General features: G+C 41.5%; 2 protein-coding genes across 4 annotated transcripts in view; both read left to right on the forward strand.

Moving 5' to 3' along the window:
- glceb (glucuronic acid epimerase b) overlaps positions 1–4,139 on the forward strand; it is a 46,612-nt gene extending 42,473 nt beyond the window's left edge. For both annotated transcript variants that reach the window (XM_028401407.1, XM_028401406.1), the window contains 2 exons: positions 95–387; positions 584–4,139. In XM_028401407.1, coding sequence (XP_028257208.1) covers positions 95–387; positions 584–1,315 — 1,025 coding nt within the window. In that variant the 3' untranslated portion in view covers positions 1,316–4,139. The remainder of the gene's footprint in view (positions 1–94; positions 388–583) is intronic.
- Positions 4,140–9,854: 5,715 nt separating this feature from the next.
- paqr5b (progestin and adipoQ receptor family member Vb) lies at positions 9,855–18,006 on the forward strand. Of its 2 annotated transcripts, XM_028401411.1 has the most exons (8): positions 9,855–10,197; positions 10,398–10,525; positions 13,503–13,708; positions 13,803–13,929; positions 14,639–14,683; positions 15,335–15,431; positions 16,389–16,533; positions 17,127–18,006. In XM_028401411.1, exons 1-8 carry the CDS (start codon positions 10,144–10,146, stop codon positions 17,405–17,407), a joined length of 1,083 nt encoding a protein of 360 aa, XP_028257212.1. In that variant the 5' UTR covers positions 9,855–10,143; the 3' UTR covers positions 17,408–18,006. The 2 variants fall into 2 exon arrangements, with proteins under 2 accessions (XP_028257212.1, XP_028257213.1); XM_028401412.1 differs by lacking the exon at positions 14,639–14,683.
- The last annotated feature ends 1,296 nt before the right edge of the window (positions 18,007–19,302 follow it).

The raw sequence follows: 19,302 nt of genomic DNA on the forward strand, positions 1-19,302 counted from the left end.
CTCCTGGTTCATTGCGCATATTTTTCACACCCTCCCACCCCATTTATCTGCTGCACCCACCCCCTCCATCCTACCCACCCCCATCATTCCACAGAGTCTTCAGAAGGCATCTCCCTCCAGCTGGGTAACTCCAAAGACTTCATCCTCAGCTTGGACATCAAATTTGTGTCCAACGGCAGCGTGTCTGTGATCCTGGAAACCACAGAGAAGGGCCCCCCCTTCACCATCCACTATGTGACCAACACGCAGCTCATCGCCTTTAAAGACCACGACATCACTTATGGCATCGGGGCACGAACTGTGTGGAGCACTCTGACCCGAGACCTGATTACCGACCTCAGGAAGGGTGTCGGGCTGTCCAACACCAAGGCTGTGAAGGCCACAAAGGTTGGTTAAAGCTGAACGTGCATGGCCATTTTGAAGGAGTTTTGCTGTTTGTAGACGATAACAATTGATAATGAAAAGGTTCTTAGTTCCTAGTCTGAGATTTGTTCAGTTTAATCCCATGATTATAAACTGTGAACCAGTGGTCACTATGACAACTAATAATTTCCTTATGCCTTTAATTTTTTTTCTTTCTCAGATCATGCCCAAACGGGTGGTGCGGTTAGTCCTGCATGGGCGCGGCTTTGTCGACAACATCACCATCTCCACCACTGCCCACATGGCTGCTTTCTTCGCTGCCAGCGACTGGCTGCTACACAACCAGGACGAGCGAGGTGGGTGGCCCATCATGGTCACTCGTAAATTAGGCGAAGGCTTCCGCCCTCTGGAGCCCGGCTGGTATTCGGCCATGGCTCAGGGCCAGGCCATGTCCACCCTGGTGAGAGCCTACCTCCTCACCAAGGACCAGGCTTACCTCAACGCTGCCCTCAAGGCAGTAGGACCCTACAAGGTGCCTTCAGCGCAGCACGGGGTCAAAGCTGTGTTCATGAACAAGTACGACTGGTATGAGGAATACCCAACCACACCCAGCTCCTTTGTCCTCAACGGCTTCATCTACTCCCTGCTGGGACTCTATGACGTGATGGAGACAGCTGGGGACAAGCTTGGCAGAGAGGCAGGGCAGCTGTTCAGCCGCGGCATGGAGTCACTGAGGGCCATGCTGCCACTTTTTGACACGGGGTCTGGGAGCATCTACGACCTGCGTCACTTCATGCTGGGCACCGCGCCCAACCTGGCTCGCTGGGACTATCACACCACGCACATTAACCAGCTGCAGCTGATGGCGTCCATAGACAACTCTCCCATCTTCAAGGATGTGGTCAAGCGCTGGAAAAACTACTTAAAAGGGATTCGTGCCAAGCACAACTAGACAGACAGCAACTCAAAAATGAAACAGCTGAGTTGAAAAGAGGATCAATATATTCTGTGTGAGAACGTAGGGGATGATTGAATGTGAGGCGGGTGCTCACGTCGTGGTCTCTGTGCGTCCAAGTTCTGATCGGGGTTCACAATCTGAAGGACGAGTTTAGTCAGCTGCAGCTCTCAATACTTAAACTCTCTCGTGCGCACTGTTGCAGGGTTAATATTTTCTGCAACGTCGACTGTAGCTCTCCTGTTTCCCTTAAAGCTAGAGTTTGTAATTATGCACAGACCTAGTTACAGAATGTGTGCGAGTGTGTGTATGTGTGTGTGTACGAAATAACAATATATGACGCTAGAGATCACGTCTGACATTCTTTAATGCATCTTCCATATTTCTCTCCTGTCAGTATATTTTTTTACTATATCATTTCAAAATTTGCAAAGTTTATTGAAACAAATAATCTGTAAATAACAGAATATACTATAAAATATTTGAAGGGGAATGTTGCCAAATAACACATTGGATTGTATTTCTCCTCTAACACTAACATGTTTACCATGTGATGTACATTTATTTGGCCATCATCCCTTTGTAGGGATTACAAACCAGACACATTTTCTCTAAAACCCAGATAACTAATAACAAAAAAATTACGGTGGGAGTTGATTCTATGTATGAGCTTTGCTTTTAATAGAAACAGGATTTAGATGTCTGTAAGGCCTAAATTGAGGTAATATGCAGCAATGCACCATGAGGGTTTTTGTTACCTTCCTCAGATAAACACGTCTTTACAAAAATCGTATTTAATCATTTAAGCGTAATTACCTAGCTGTGACTGTTAAAGCTGCTGAAATGTAGAGACACATTGTGTTATTTAGACACAAAAAAAACACTTAAACTGATTGGGTCAGTACACTAAGTAAAAGACAGGGGGAGGGGACAGCTTATGTGCATTGTCATCTATTTTAAGGGTTTTTTTTTGCAGGGGAAAAACCCTGAAGAATGTGTCATTGCTAAAATGTCCAACCTTTATTTTTATGTTTGAGCACCATTTCATTTTTTGATGCCTTCTTTTTGGCCCTCTCAGATTGTGTGTTTACTTCTACACTTATCAGAAAAGGCTTTCTTCTGAAACTCTCACTTGAAAATCGTAATTGCAGGATACATGTGTAGGTGGTGTAGATAGACGTGGGCAGCACAGATGCACAGCTGCATCTCACTACCATGTCAATTCATAAACATTTAAATAGTCAGTGCCAGGAGACGTAAAGCTGGAGGTGAATGCTTGACAAACATAATGAGGTTGTCAGTCCCAGCAGCCATAAACTCAGCTTTAAAAAAATAATAAAATAAAATAAAATCCCTCCGCTGCCCTGCTGACCGCTGAACGAGGAGATAGAGGCTCACAGAGATACTAACAATTCACCCGGCTAATAGGCGGGAGAGCCTGCAACACAGTACAGTCACAGGTCACGGATGAGTCAGCATTCGCTGGCATCGCGCTCACAAACAAAACAGAGTGGAGCTCTCAGCATCAATGAGGCTTTCATCGATCTGCTGCGAGGATTAACAGAAAGCAGGAGATTCAGGCAGTTCCGAATTTTCATTGTTCATTTTCATTAAAACTGGTGCTTTCATGTTGTTGTAGTGTGAGTACATCATCCCAACCTTCGTCTATTACTCTTATCAGAGCCACAATAGAGATAATCTGAGATTAAAATAATAATTAATGTACAGAAAAGCCACACAAAGCACATGTAATCCTGCTCTCTACAGCGTTATGCCCTTCTAATGTTAAACTATGACTTAAATCAGAATGGGCCTCTCTTGTGGAATAGTTCTCCAGTGGAATTGCTGTTCGTTACTTATTCGCCTGATTATTCCCTTAGAGTGCACATTCGGGTTTTGTATTTTATTTCTCTGTTTCCTGTTGGCATTTTCTTGCATCGTTTGTGCTATGCCACTTTTGCCAGGACAAGTACAAATATGTAGTTTAAAGGGAACATTCAGGAATGGAAGTTTTGCCTGTGAATATCGATCTCCCATATTGTTTATACCAAAGTCATTTATTCCAGTATATTTGGATTTGTATATTTTTGTGTGAGCCAACTTCCATTCAGCATTTAACAATGTTCAGTCTCCACAGAGACGCTGCGGAGAGACACTGCCTTCTCAGAAATGCTAGTTTTCCGGTCGTAGGTTGGATAGAAAATAGCAAAACCACAACATGTAATCTTTGCTTATTGTAAAGAGGGTGTGTGTGCAACTAGAGATTAGTTTTAGTTTGAAAGGGAAATGAGCCAATAGCTGCAAATTCTCCTTGACAGTTTTTTTTGTTTTGAGTGTGTTGGAATCATTGCAGAGAATTAAGATGAGTCTTGCTACATGTAAACAAAAGCACAACTGCCGTCACATTACTATTATTATTATTATTTTAATTCAGTTTTTGTTTCTTTTCAGGACAGTGTGCGACGCCTTCATTAAGAAAGCTGCTACTGTTGTTCACTGTGTAATAATGTAGGTGTGAGAGCTCCCGTTTCCTCATCTCAGTGGCGTTTCTCTCTCTCTCTCGTCTTTCCACTATCTGTTAGAACTCTTCAACAAATGGCCGCTGAGGTCAAATGTGATTTATGCAATAAAATGTTTACTGGGGTCGTGACACCACGAGTGACCCAGAGTGGTTGTACAGAACTTTGCAATCGAAGCACAATGTGCAAATGCTACCATTTTTTTAGTCCAAGGAAATAGAGGTGTTTATATACAGAGTAAATCTTTGTGCTTTAAAAGTTTGCTTTTTAAAGGTGTAAAAAATAAAAAGCATTTTTCTTAAGCCTCTGCTCTGATGTCCTTTTTTCTTGCTCTATTGTGAATAAATATCGATCTATGCCACATAAACATATCATCCGTTTCGTCACCTTGAGCCGCCTCCATCTTTTTTTGTCCTTAATAAACTCCTTTGGAGTTTTCTCAGCAGGTTTATACACATTTTAACTGATCTTCTGTGTCTGTATGATTCTTTTTTTTCCGTCTATTGTTACACATTTGATTTCTTAGGCTGTAGTAACACTTTATGTCCCTTGTTAAGCAGCTCTGAGTGACAGAGAATAAGTTTATTCGTCCTCTCTGTGAAACTGCTGAGAAGAAAAACAATCCTGATAAATAATTTATCCTAATTAGTCTATTCTGATCCAGAGAGGAGCTCAGACACCTGAGCTGGGCTGTGTCTCCTGCCACCCACTTGCATTTTTCATTACCTTCTGGCATTAATACAATCCAGCTATAATTTCTACACTTCACCCTACGCATCACATTCCTCCTCTCTCCTCGACACTAATGATATTACAGTCCCTCCTGACAGCGAGTCTGTCTCTCAGTACTGTAATTAGGCCTACACAAACCCGATAAGCTCGGTCCCTTCATGGCCTTTGTGTCGGCCTCCTCCGCCTCCTCTGCCGCCATTCAGATGCCTTTGAGAAGGCTGTGATGAAATTACAGTGAATCCTTGGTACGCGGGCGTCCTGAGGCCACAGGCTTTATGGTGTCCATAAATTTACCCACTTGATGAAATTAACACACCGTTGAACTCTGCGTTATTGGATTTGTTTGTGTGTTGTTTGGGGGTCTCAGAGGAGGCAGGAAATAAGAGATAGTACCACTTGATGATTCAGGAAAATAGAAAAAGAATGCAAAAATACTATATTTATTCTAGAAATGGCAAATACACTGTAACAGGTTTTGGTGCCAGGCTAGGTTAGGTAGTTGGTAGCATATTAACAGAGTTTTCTCTTTTCAAAATGTTGGAGGGTTCCATTAAAAATGATCCAGTCTATCATGTGAGAAATTTCTGCTGTTGAACAGACAACATGTCAGATTCAGCTCCTCTCTCCTAAATGAAAACCAGGGAAAGAGAGAAACCATTAGGCTACACTAAAAATAAAACATCTATTGTCTCTGTCTCCAAACCAGGTAATTGCTACGTTGCTGTTTTATGAGCAGCTGACACATTTTGGTTTGAAGATCTTCACCAGTACGATCACTCTTTGACTGACGTTACTGGAGGAGAACAATGAGGAGCGGGGCGGTAGTTGCGGGGTTGGGGCGGGTGGAAGTGGGGGTAAAGTAAACACAAAAATGATATAGAGATGTACGCCTGCAGTGGTAGCACATGGAGCTAAAGGAAAATAAGCTGTGAACGTCTGAAACTCAACTGAGCGAGCGCCTGGAGTCTAGCACAACTATTAATAATGGAGCAGGGGGGCGTCTGCCACACATGCTCCTCATTTGGAGACACAAACTACACCTCATCAACCAAAACACCAGGGAGGCAGCAGCTCTTTGAGCAGCTGCAGCACAGCGGCGTGGTTGGTCTCTTTTAAATCCCACACCAGCAGCACAGTACCAACTCAGCACATTATTATAATCAAAACTGGAAAGTGCAAAAGAAGTCATGATGACGAAGCATTATTATGCTCACACCTGAAATATTACTGCATATATTATCTTTTAATATATCCTTCACTACTTTTTTGTATTTAAAGCAGCAGTATTGTTAGTAAAAGCAGCAGAATTAAGGAGATCAAACATTCCAGTGTGGAATAATAGTATTTTTTGTATTGATCAAATCTAACTATGTGTCATTTTGTGTGTCTTCAATCAAGAGCTGCATCCTGCAAAGGTCAAACCAAACACTGTTAGATGAATCCCACAGAGAGCTTTCTGCTTTTGTCACTGCCTGTGAAGCTCATAGCTACCCTGACAGCTGCAGCTGTTTCTTAAATTGAAAAAAAAAAGGAAACCTGCTCAAAGTTCTGTTTCCTCTTTCTGCCGTATTCTCTTAGGGGAAAAATCCAACTGTCAAAGTAGGTCTATTTTTAAAGATGCAACCTGCACCCTTACCACTAGGTGTCAGTGAATTCTACACATCGTTTCTTTAAATAAAATAAAAAGGGTTTTTTAACACATTCTCACAAAAAACCGCTACATAACACTGATAATACATGTTTTATGGTTACATTTTAGTGTGGGTCATGCAGTGTGGCAGTGGTCCAAGGTTCAATTCCCCTAACACCACAAGCTGTTTTGTTTTCATCCACTGTTGTTTTCAACTGGTGTTGAGTTTTGTTTTTGATCACAGCTGAATTTAAACTGATTAGGGTTATACATTAAAAACAGGATAAGCTGTCTGATAAAGATCAACCGAAAATCATCAAGGAAAAACAGTGAGCACGTAGAGATGCAGTCTGAGAATTACACACACATTTACCATTTTCCCAGTAAGATGAGGTCACAGTTCAACATTTGTGCTGTCAGCTCTCTGTAGTTAAAAAAAAAAAAAAAGTTCATTCCGGAATAAAGAACACAACATTTGCATCAGCAATAATGACTCAATGGATGCTTAATGTGAGAAGCTACTTAGCAGTTGTGCTGATGTTACATAAACAGTCAAGGCTTGTTGCCACAAGAGGCTCAGTTCTGCTTACACGAGGAGGGAGGGGGGCAACTGGCTTGAAGCAAACTTGTTACATTTTCTCATTAACAGTCAATAAAAGCAGAAAGCAGCGTTTGTCTCCCTGCAGTGACGCCCTTTAATTCCCTGTTTCCCAAAAATTAAACTCTGCAGTCTGACAGACAGACAGACAGACAGACAGAGAGATAGATAGATAGATAGATAGATAGATAGATAGATAGATAGATAGATAGATAGATAGATAGATAGATAGATAGATAGATTTTTTTTACCAACTGGCAACCTCTGCAGGTTCTGCTGGAAAACACTGCCACCTTGTGGTAAGACAAAATATTACATCTTAGCCACAGTAATGATTGTAATCAGCTGTTTTTGTTATTTACATCAGTGCATTCCTGAGGGGAATTTTTTTTACAATCACCTATAAAATCCACGATGACAGTGGTTTTAAAATGTGGGTTTTGCCAAGCAGCTCTGTATCTGCTGATAGTCAAACAGCAGAAGGCGGTGCAGACGCTGTGATAACCTTATCATTTTACAGTGAGGCAGTGTTTTCAACGGCACCTTGACGAGCTTGGACTGTTTACAAGGCTGCTGGTACAGGTGGTATTTTGTTTACTTGCTGCACAGAGCTGTTGTTTCAGGTCAGCACAGGCGGTATGTCCTGTGTTCACACTCATTAATAATCCTGGATGGGTCTGATCTTCAAACTTTCTACCAGAGAGGGCGAAGAAATGGTGTTTTCTAGTCTGGTGTTAAGTCATTTGTCAATTGTGACAACGTAATAATGATACAGATATATAACTAGGAGATTTCTTTTTTGCAGAAATACTCCAACAGTAAACATTTAGTTGAAGAAAACAAGCAACACAAAGAAAAAGCTCACCTTATCTGTGGCTCTGTCTGCAAAACACGTGTCTGGATTTCTCTACATTCATTCTCTACAAATGTGCTGCTTCAAGAGTCATTGCATTGATCTGTGAATCTCTTTACAGATGTTTCCACATGTTCATGTATTTCATGTAAAAAGATGTTGTCTGCTTGGTCAACTCCAAAGCACTATAAAGCCTAAAATCACAAAACACAAGCAAAAACTGAGCAGTTTGAAGTGCACCTGTGATGATGCTTTAGTCCGAGTTAGTGAGTACAGCTCTGATAGTCACAGAGGAGTTGTACAGTCTGATGGCAGACAGCAGGAATGACTTCCTGTACCGTTCCTTAGAGCAGCGGGGCAGCAGGAGTCTGTTGCTGAAGCTGCTTCTCAGTCTGTCCACAGTGTTGTGGAGATGGTGGGAGGGATTGTCCATGACTGACAGCAGTTTAGCCACTCTTTCCTTCGCCACCTCCTCCAAGTTGGCAAGCTTAAAGCCAACAACAGACCCCACCTTTTTGATGAGTTTGTCCAGTCTGTTGGTGTGCTTTGCTTTAATGCCTGATCCCCAGCACACCACAGCAAAGAAGATGGTGCTCGCCATGACAGACTGGTAGAACATGTGGAGCATCCTGCTGCAGACATTGAAGGACCTGAGTCTCCTCAGGAAGTACAGTCTGCTCATGCCCTTCTTGTACATCCTGCTGCAGACATTCAAGGCACATTTTATTGTCATCATTAGGCCAAAAACTGGGCACTGCTAGTCCATTACACATGGTTGTCAGTATCAGTAGTGCATGATATATTAGTATATGAACAACAAGTTTAAGATACACAGCCTGTACAATGGAGCTGTCAGGACAAAGACAGTTAATTAATACATACATAAAAATGGCTGATAGATGATGTGGAAACATCAAATTTTTGATTTTATGGTGTCTGAAATCAAAGAAAAAAAAGTCTGTGATTGCCTTCCATTGCCTTCCATATTTGTATGTTTGTATAAACACACATGAATGCACCACAGAGGGGCCTCTGGCCCTCTCAGGGACACAAAAAACCTTCAGCACTTGACTTTGTTGACACTGTTAGTGCTAAAATGTCTTTATGACTTATTAACCACACATTAACTGTACTGGCTAACCTTGTGTCAAACTGAACTGGCTGACATTTCTTCCCTGTTGTGTCATTTTTCTTGGGCTGTGGTGTTGCTCTGTCTCTGCAGCTCTCTCTGTTCCACTGAGACAAAGTGGAATGAAATCCCAAGGCGCTCTGCTGTAGTGCATACATTAGTTCATCACACCGAGCTGTTGTGATCGCACCTTGTAACACAACATGGAGCAACGACTGAGGGTGGACTTAATGAAAGCACAGCCAGTGTTCTTTAGTAAAATGTGGCTAAATTAAATGGTTGGTTTTGCTTTTACAATCAATAACCTTGTAAACAGTAGCTTGATGTTGACGATTAGGCATTAAAATCAGGATCATTTGTGTTAAAGTATTAACCCGTCTCTGTGTTTAAACATAAGCTAGTGTGACATTTAGTAACAGTTTAATGATTACTGTAAATTTATGACATTTTAAAAACTGCTTTATATATAGCACCGACCTCTGATATATGTATAAAAAATAAATCTCCACCTCTCCTGTTCCTAATTCTGCCGGGGCAGTGAGACGTGTTTGCTTTCAGTCTTTCAGAGTTTGAACAAGATAACAGGTCCGGGGAGCTCTGGCCGGGCTCGGCCGCCTCTGCTGGGTGTGACGGCTGCTGTAGTTCTGTGGGCAGATGGTGACATGTCAGTTCAACCAGGAGACGAGCAAAAAAAAGTGGCATGAAAGGAACTCTGTTGACTTTTCTGCCAGGACAAATTCACACCCTTCATTCATAATGTCATCCTTATCTAGACGGCCTGAAACCCAGATAGTGATTAGGTTCAGCGTTGAGCTGAGTGCAGAGTTTCTGGCAGGAAAATGGCTAAAAATATTATCCTATGGTTGCAGACCATTAATGTCAATCACAGCTGTGGGTTTGTCATTGAAGGGAGATTCAATCCTGAAAGCTTCCTGACTGGACAGGCGTCTCTCTGTCACAGGAGAATGATGCAATTACAGAGAGAGGATCTTTGTTTGTGGGACAACAAACAAAGCCCTCCTTTCTTTTCATGTGAGTGTTTACATGCTGTGATTCAAGCAGAAGAGCCGTGGCTGTGAGTTTGGCCTAATCTTGAAAAACGTGTCTTTCTTGTGTGTGTGTGTGAGTGTGTGTGTGAGATCACATACACCTGTGTGCACATACCCTCCACCTCCTCAGAGACAACAGGAGGAGTGGCGCAGGTACACTGGATATTCTCGCTGGGTTTGAAGAGGGAGGAGATGAAGGGGAGGAACCTTGAGGACGGCATGGCAACACAAGCCTTATAAAGACGAAGGCACACGCCCTCCCGGCGGCCTCAGTTCAGCTCTCCTGTCAGACAGCAGCAGCACCGTGCAGTAGTCATGCTCAGCCTCATCAAACTGCCACGAGTCTTCACCATCAACCAAGTCCCAAAAGTAAGTTCACTTTACCAGACACATGTTAACTTATAAACTGAGCTGGCCTTGACTGAAATTTAACAAAGACATCCCTGGTTATTTAAGTTGTCTGCTGAGAGTTTCCTGCTCTTGTGCTTTTTTTTTGTTAAACTTCTCTCAGTTGTAGTAAAAAGTTTCACAGACTTGTTAAAAACCAAAAGTTTTCTTCTCTCCCGGAGGTTTTCCATGAGGACAGCATCATTTCTGGGTACCGACATCCCCGCAGCTCAGCCACCGACTGCATCCTCAGCCTCTTCCAGCTGACCAATGAGACGCTCAACATCTGGACCCACTTTCTGCCCACCTGGTAAGAATGTGGTATGGTTTGAGTTTGGAAGGCACAGGTGCACGTTTTCATAACAGCCAGGAGAATCCTGTTTAGCCTGAATGTCAGAGAGGTATCTGGAATATTTTTACATACATTTTTGAGTCACTGATCTTTATCACATAAAGACAAAGAATTCATGCACTGAGTGACTGCAGGCACACTGCACACGGTGTCAGTCAGTGTATGCATCCCTCTTTGTGTGTGTTTATTAACACACCCCAGTTCTTGAAGGGGTTAAACTGGAGCTAGAACATAACATGTATGTGCCACATTCATTCACATGACCTACAGCCATGAGTGTGGACTGAGACAATACGGAAGAAACTCCGTATACAGACAGGTTTGTTTTTAAGTCTTCATCCCAGCAACCGTGTGGGTCCCACAGACCTCCTGCAGGTTCACAGTGCCTCCCTGTCAACGCCCTGTTCATTGTGTGACAAACCTCAAGGTTAATGGAAGTTCTGCTGAATACAGTTCTGAATGTATTCATGCAGTGTTTATTCTATTTATTCAGCTTTGTCCCCTAAATAAATAAAAAAAGCCAGGACTTTACTGTTCCAGCCATGTGTTCCTATTCTGATGCTTATGAGCTTTCAAAAGATGCCCTCTCTTTTACTACTTTCAGCCATGTCAGGTTGTGTTTTCATGTGTCTCTGACCGCCACAAAAATGTTTATCTTTCTCAGTATCAGATTTAAGATTCAGATTTTAGGCCAAGATCCTCTGACTCATGCATGGATGAGCCAATATAAGCCACAGTGATGAGGCAGTGGTGAGATGACACCCGAAAACTGAGAGTAATTAGAACTCCTGTCAGACAACTACAGACAACACTGACACTTCTTGTCTTGAGTTTGTCTAGTTAAAGCTTCTTAAAGCTGGCAGATTTAAAAAAAAAATAGACACAGTCCTTGACTTGTGTAAGCTCAACGATGCAGAGATGTGTGTGTTTATGTGAGAGAGCCTCAGGATTTAAAGTTACTGCACAGGTTACTGCTCCCACTAGCCTCCCTGCACTTCCTCCCAGCTGAGATTCCAGTTGCTTTGACTGCATGGTCCAGAGAGAAGGTGTCTGTGTGTGTTTGTGTGTGTGTTTAGAATATGCGAAGGACACATGGGTGTTTGTGTCAGGGGGCTTGGAGTAGACCTACAGGCCAAGCGTTAATGAGCAGATATGTGCTCGAGGCTTTCAAATGATTTGCCACAATTAGTTAACTGCTCAGTGATGGAGAAAAGCACAAATAATGTTGATCTGCTAATGAGTTGCAGCAAGACGTGGAAACTGTGACAAGGCACACTGCAGCCTCCTCCTAAAACTCTTATGTAACTGACAGTTGCTGAAAAATACAAGATTTAATTGAGTGATAAAGAATATTAAACATAATTAGGTCTCTTTTTTTCCCAGCATTGACGGGGACGATGCTGCGTACACATTTCTGCTAGTTTTGCTCATTAGCCTCATGCTTAATGGTGCAGTGTTTACTGTCAGAGCTGTTCCAGTTTGTTTTGGTTTGTTACAAAATTAAATATATATTTTTGGGAAATACACTTATTTACTTTTTTACTTAAAGGTAGGGTAGGAGATTTTGAAAACTCAGTGAGAGTCAGCCAGATTTCAAAAGTAAACACATGCCCCTTTCTCTCAGAGCTCACCCCGAAGCCACGCCTCCCATTCACATGGACGCGCATTACCTGAAGATGAGCTGTGGTCTGTGACTTCGGCCATCATGCATGTACCTCTCTGGTGCACGCAGAGCAGGAAGAGACAACCAACCAATACTCTGCGCAGGGTCGTCCCAGATTGGCTGGATTGGATTGGTTTTTAGCATTTTATAGCTTCCACAGATGATTCATATTCTTTGTTTTAATGCGAAACTGCCGAACTAATTGTTTGCTATCGAAATGTAAAGAGAAGTTACACTAATTTAACAAAAAGTGCATCAGAATGAAATCTCCTACTCTACCTTTAATGAAAAGACACAAGTCTTGAATTAAGCTTAGCATAAAGACAGGACGTGAGTGGACACAGCTAGTCCTTCAGCAAAAGGTAACAGAAATGACAAGTTGTGATGTAAAAGTCTGTTTATACTGAACTCATGATGTACAAATATCAGACACACATTTTACTAGCATGCCTTCATTATCTCTACATTACATCTATTTGTGTGAAACTACTCCAACAACCCTACTGGTGATACTACCACAGAGCAGTTACCCATCATTTATGTAGAGTTGTTCACTGATGAGCTTGTTTTAGCTCCGTTTGTTAGTTTTTAAATTAAAAATGCTGAAAGAAGTTATAAAAAGAATCAGCAACTCTAAATCTGAGGTTGTGGTTCTCAGCTGGATAAGGATGGCATGCCCTCTACAGACTGGGGACTAGCTGCTGCCCCAGGTGGTGTAGTTTAAGTATCTCGTGGGTCTTGTTAATGAGTGAGGGATGAAGGTCCATATGGTCCATTGTGGTAAAAAGAGAGAGAGCTGCTATAAAGGCAAGGCCTTTGATTTACTGGTCGATCCCTGGCCCCACCCTCACCTATGGCCATGATGAGCTATGGTTATACAAGCAGCTGAAATTAATGGTTACAACACTGAATGGCTGGAACAGACAAAGGGGAAAAAATGAGGGTTCTGTTCTCATATCGTGTGTGTGCCTGCACACAGCTGGGACAGAATCATTGATCAAAGCTCAAAAAGATCAAAGATCATTCATAATATGTACATATATATGTATGTATATCTGCAATGTGTCACACCTCTGCACAGACATACAGGTGAAACATACCCACAGTGATATAAGGTTTAATGATGATCAGATCCCAAAACTAGGTGAATATAAAATGACATTATTCTACAGCTGCATACTCATTTTCAGTAGACAACTCTCTCTGTTGTTGTTATTTGGCTGAAAACTATCACTGCTAATCACCAACTTAATGTTCTGTTTCTATTGACAGGTACTTCCTGTGGAAACTGGTGACCGTGGTGCTGATGCAGACAGCATGGCAGGACTCCTTCACCTGGCCTATGGTGATTTTCCTGCTCTCCTGCTGCATCTACCCGCTGGCATCCAGCTGTGCTCACACCTTCAGCAGCATGTCGGTGCGGGCGCGCCACATCTGCTTCTTCTTTGACTATGGTGCTCTCAGTTTCTACAGCCTGGGTAAGCAGTGAGGAACAGCACTGACTGGCTCTGTGTTAGGCCCTGAATGGGCAAACGGATTTTTTTACAGATACTTTGTTGTCGTGTTCTGCAGGATCAGCTATCATCTATTCAGCTTATGTTTTCCCTGACAAGTGGGTAAACAGCTCCTTCCATCAGTGGTACATCCCCATCGCTGTTGCCAACACTGTCATCTGCACCAACCTGGCCTGCTACTCCAGGTATGATGAGGAAATTAATCTCACAGCTAGCACTCAAATTTCTGCATTCTATTTACCTCAGAAGTCCAAAATGATGCATCAAGTTGTAGTTTGTGAACGTAAACACTGCAGTAGACCTTTACTGTTAATACACAGTTAAACAGAAGTGTGATGAAATGGTGTTACCACCATGCATGAATCAACCATATTAGAAGTAGGGAGGGTTTTTTCACGTCATTTTGGGCACATTTTAATTTAAACTGCATCTGAAAATCTGAAATTCTGACGCCCTGCTTCAAACGGAGCACACATGAAACCATTACTGATGAGAAATATTGTTTTTGTTAAGTAATTAGAGGAGTCTTTAGGGGTCTTAATACTTTCAGGTGTTGTTACAGCTTGATGTTATCGTTCATGAAAGAGAAAATGAATCAACAGAATGATAACAGAGACATGTGTGCATGCACTTATTGGAGATCACATCACACTTGTATTCCAGGTGTATACATGTTACAGTAGAGAGTATGTGACACAGGGGTTGGTATGTAAAGTACAATGTTTGGTGTGGTTTAGTTAGAAATGACTGAAAACTTGATTTTTGATGCAGGAGAAGCTGCACTGTTCTCTGTGTTGTGCTGCACCATGATCACAGTCACGGCCTGCTTTGTGTTGAGGATCATGTTGGTTTAGCTAATGTTTGTTCTTTCACTCATCTCTCCCCAATGCTAAGACTTGGCTTACCATTTCTACAGTATAATCATGACACCGTAAAGAGGTAAAGAGCTAAAAAAATACGCTTCTCCTGTCTATTCTGTGTTCTATATGTATGATCGGTGCTAGATTCATTGTTCGTGATTTTCTTTGTTAACAATGTCCAATTACCTTTCAATGCACTGACATGCCTTCACACTGACTTCAGCACGCAAACACTGTGTTGTTAAGCAACTCACTGTTTAATACAATGAGTTATCTAACAGTGAGTGTGTGGACCAGCCCTAAATAGTGATTAAAGCGTAGTTTCAGCTGGGCAGGTTGGAAGAGTGGCAAAACGTGTTCAGTGACAATCTGACTCACTGACTTTATTTTCAATACAAAGAAAGAACAAAAGAAAACATTGAGTTACAAAGTCACACAATGTGAAAAAAATTAATTTAATGTCTTTTAATATAATGTACTTTCAGGTATTCTTACCAACACTGATTAATACATTCCAATATTTGGAATATGTGATTCCATATAAATTCTCTTTGTATTAAATTCATATAACATATTATTGAATATACTTCATGATTATAGTATTAATAGGAGTCAAATTGATTCCAAATGCCTCCCAGCTGTAACACACTTAAGAAACAAGCAATCAAAATGAAATACTGTTACAAGTTATTCATTACTGGGAAATTATATTCCTCTATTTAATTTACAGATTTCCTGAGCACCAGAGTCCAAAGTTCAGCAAATTCCTCCGGGTTGTTGCCTTTGCCTTTCCCTACCTGTTCGACAGCATTCCTCTGTTCTACAGGGTAAGGTAAAACACCTCTCTGTGTCTGTAAAACAGGTCTGACACTGTACAGTGTGCTTCCTGTGAGACAATTTCATAAAATATTCTACATGTTTCGGGGTATTTTAGCTTTGATGTTCCATATTTCAACAAACATTCATTTGTTATTAAGCTCCTCCTTGCTGGTGATTATTGTAACCACAGGACAATGGATGGAAATCCAATCCAGCGGGCTTACATTCATATAAACTGAGCTAATATTTGTAGGCAGCATATGTAGATACATCCATCCATTCTGAGCAACAACCAGAGTTTATTCAATTTTGGCAGAAATGACGGACTCTAGAAACTCATGGATTCTTACACTAACTGTGACAAAATCATTGAGTCTACCTCCTGCAAACATACTATCATTAAATTCCTTCAGAGGTCAAACTTTACACCTTTGTTTTATAACTTAGGACAGGCATGCATGTAAAGCTTGAGACAATATTTTGTGAAGTATCTATTCCTTCTTGCACTGGATGTGCAACACATGGTTTGCATGTTGGGGTGAAACCGCGCCAGACCGTCTGTCCTTTCTACTGCAGTGCAGGTGAGGTGTATTACAAAACAGGGGTTAAAAAAAAATAAAATAAAATAAAATCAGCTACACCTGAAGGTCAAGAGTAGCAAATAAAAACTTGAAAGCATTTTATGCTATCATAAAACAAATGAATCACTTTATTCATCGACTTGATGTTTGGTGTTTACCAGGGTGAATTAAATAAGATTCTTCTTCCCATGCAAAGTAATAAACCGACTACAACTGTACACATAACAGTTTTTTGTGACATAATATTGTATAATAGAATCACAAAGGTCCAGATCTGTGACTAAAACCCGCCATTAGGCTTAATTTAAAACTCTTAAGCTGCTAATAGGGACGGATTTCCTGCTGATCTCCCTGTAATCAGTCGTCTGTGTGTTGTGTTCACAGGTGTTCCTGTGTGTAGGAGAGGGGTGCACAGACAGTGACACCAACATCCTCCATTACTACCACATTGCCTTGGCTTTCCTCACAGGCTTCCTGTTTGCCACACACTTACCTGAGCGCCTGGCACCTGGCAGCTTCGACTACATAGGTGAGCCTGCTTTATCTGCAGAGAAGTATCAACTGTAGTCTGCTGATGTCCTCAGCTCTGCAGTGTTTCTGGACACTACCTGCTTACAAAGGAAGCATTTAGCAGCTAAAGAGTTCAGGCAGGGCTTAAAGAAGATGCTACATTTATGCTAAATATGCAGTAAGAACTAACAACGTCTTCGACTTAGCCTTAAACCCTCATTACAACCAAGGAATAGCTCACATTCTCATATGTAAACATATCAGTATGTGAATGGGTACATTTTCCAGTGTGGTAGATTAGGGTGCATCACCTTGAAGATCCTTTGAATGGAATTTTGTGGCTTACTTTTAAATGTCAGCTTTAAATCCCCACCCTCTCAGAATCAGAATCACTTTATTAATCCCAAGGGGAAATAGCTTCCAGAAAGGCTGGATTCACTTTGACACATTAAAATGTCTCCTCTCAAACTTTAAACATTGTGGAATGACACAATGCTGATGCATAACCATCTCTGGATTTCAAGTGCCAATGTCAATTATTTACACAGTGTTAAATCTGCTCCTCTTATTTTTTTCATTGTGATAAATGTGACTCAATGGCTCCCTCTGCAGGTCACAGCCATCAACTCTTCCACGTGTGTGGCGTCCTTGGCACCCACTTCCAGATGCAGGCCCTGGAACAGGACATGGTGACACGGCGTCCCTGGCTTCTTAATCACTCCATTCCCATCACGTTTGCCAACTCTCTGGGTGCAGCGCTGCTCTGCGTGCTGGTGAATCTGACCATCATCATCCTCTACAGTCTACCTCTCCTCTCTGCTCGAGTCTGTCAGGACAGGAAGCATCACAGAAGTCCAAAGAAGCCTTCAGCCAAACTCTGTCCCTGCAGCTGAATCTGTAGGGCTTCCAGCTGTCACAGGACATGTGAAAAGATTTCATTATGAGGTGGTGATATAATGTTTCTTGGATGTATTTGACCCTCAGTGTCACTGTGATAATTAGATGTGCGGGTTAGCTGGAAACAGGTTGCACTAATATGCAATGGAAGTTTGGAGTGTTACCTTAATATGTAATGATTCTCAATGTTTCTCAGGAAACTTGTTCCGACATGAAGCTACACATGTAGCTACATTTTACAGGCAGTGCTTTATATCTTTGTACAGATTTATATTTTTGCTTAGTGTTCTGATTTCCACTTAAAATGTGGTGTATGAAGAGACTGCAGGTAGTTAACACAAGTAAGTGTGAGCACTGAGTTTAGACATTATGTTTGTACAAAGGGGATAAGATGTCAGATGTTTTTCAGGTCGAGCTGCCTTACAGGCAGCAGCAGCATAATACATCCAAAGCTTAGTTACTGATCAAATGATTCCCCGTAAATGATTGGTGCATTAGTCATTGTTTTGTTTTTTTCCCCTGCTAATGCAAAACTGAAAGTATTTAAATGTAAAGTTATTTATTAAGAGTTTTTTCAAATAAATTATAAACAAAATTTGTGTCATTCAGATTTTATTTCACTGCTAGAGAATTAAGAAGCAGTAATGTTTAACAAATTAAAACATAACAACAACGTGATGTGACTGAACCTAACTTGCTGAAACACTTAAGAATTTGAAAAGATGAAGCTCTTTTATTTTGAAATGTAGAAAACATTTGAATAATAGGAAGATATGAAAGAGAACCTGCTGAAGACAAGAATAATATGGAGTTAATGACCTTATTTCTTGCCTGGAAATATACAATATAAAAGGTCTGAGGCTGGAATAATACCATAAACTTTTAGGATGGACGGGCTGTGTGATTTTAAGGTGGAAAAGTAGTAAACAGAGTGAATGATTATCAATAGCTCCTCTGTATGTGCCTGTGTGTGTGAGCCTGTTTCCAAGGCAACGTGAGTGAGTGTCAACTGCCCCTAACTGCAGCTCTTTCCCCTTTCGGTGCAGTTGTAATGTAAATACATGCATTTTCACCCTCCGAACAACTGCCCCATGTGTCCAAACCGAAAAGCTCTCAGAAAAAGATTCACAAACTGTGAGAATCACGATATGTTGCTCTACAAAAGTGTGCGATTTCATGTCCATCATGTCAAAGATGTGGAGTTGGCGGCGAGTTAGAAAAGAGGTTTCCTCTGGTCATGTCGTTTCCAGTTTGTTCTGGAGGCTTAATAAAGCAGAGATGAGAGTTTGCAGCTGGCTCCAGAGGCCAAACGGTTTGGTTCTCAGCTCTGAGGGTCACACTGTGAGAACGCCAACAGGTTTTCCACTGTAGGTGATGTCACACACACTAATGTTAAACCTAAACATTGACCTTCTGGTACACAAAGACAATTCAGAAATTGAAAGTTCTAAATACAAGTTTGAAAGATCAAAAACTTGTGAACTGTGTAAACTTTGAATTGATGTAGACAGAGCTAACCTCAGCAGCACACTTTTTTTTTGGCTGGAAAACAATCAACACTTTACAGGGTGTACTGGCCCTTTAACTATTTCTATTGATAAAATGAAATATTACGGTTATTAAATTACAGCATGTATTTAAATCGAAGAAAGTAAGACCGACCACAACACATTTTCTCCCTATTTTCATAACGAGCAACTCGCATCCCTAACAGCCTCTTTTGCTGCAAAATATAAACATGTCATTAGACACCGCAGCCTCCGTAACTCCACAAACAAAAGCCTTTCTGGAGCTTTAAGGCGCCGTGCGCGCTCCCGCGACGGAACGTGATGTCTGCTCTCTGATTGGCTGAAATGTTTTCCTGGCGGAATGACGTTTCACAAGAGGGAAC

The sequence above is a fragment of the Parambassis ranga genome, chromosome 3, assembly GCF_900634625.1.
Source record: "Parambassis ranga chromosome 3, fParRan2.1, whole genome shotgun sequence".
Classification (NCBI taxonomy): Eukaryota; Metazoa; Chordata; class Actinopteri; family Ambassidae; genus Parambassis; species Parambassis ranga.

What these genes read in the sequence shown, in the direction of transcription:
- paqr5b (XM_028401411.1), top strand. Translation starts at nt 10,144, where the DNA reads ATGCTCAGCCTCATCAAACTGCCACGAGTCTTCACCATCAACCAAGTC. An exon ending in CCATCAACCAAGTCCCAAAA is followed by an intron (nt 10,198 to 10,397) that starts GTAAGTTCACTT and finishes TCTCTCCCGGAG; the next exon opens with GTTTTCCATGAGGACAGCAT. An exon ending in AATCATGACACCGTAAAGAG is followed by an intron (nt 14,684 to 15,334) that starts GTAAAGAGCTAA and finishes TTTAATTTACAG; the next exon opens with ATTTCCTGAGCACCAGAGTC.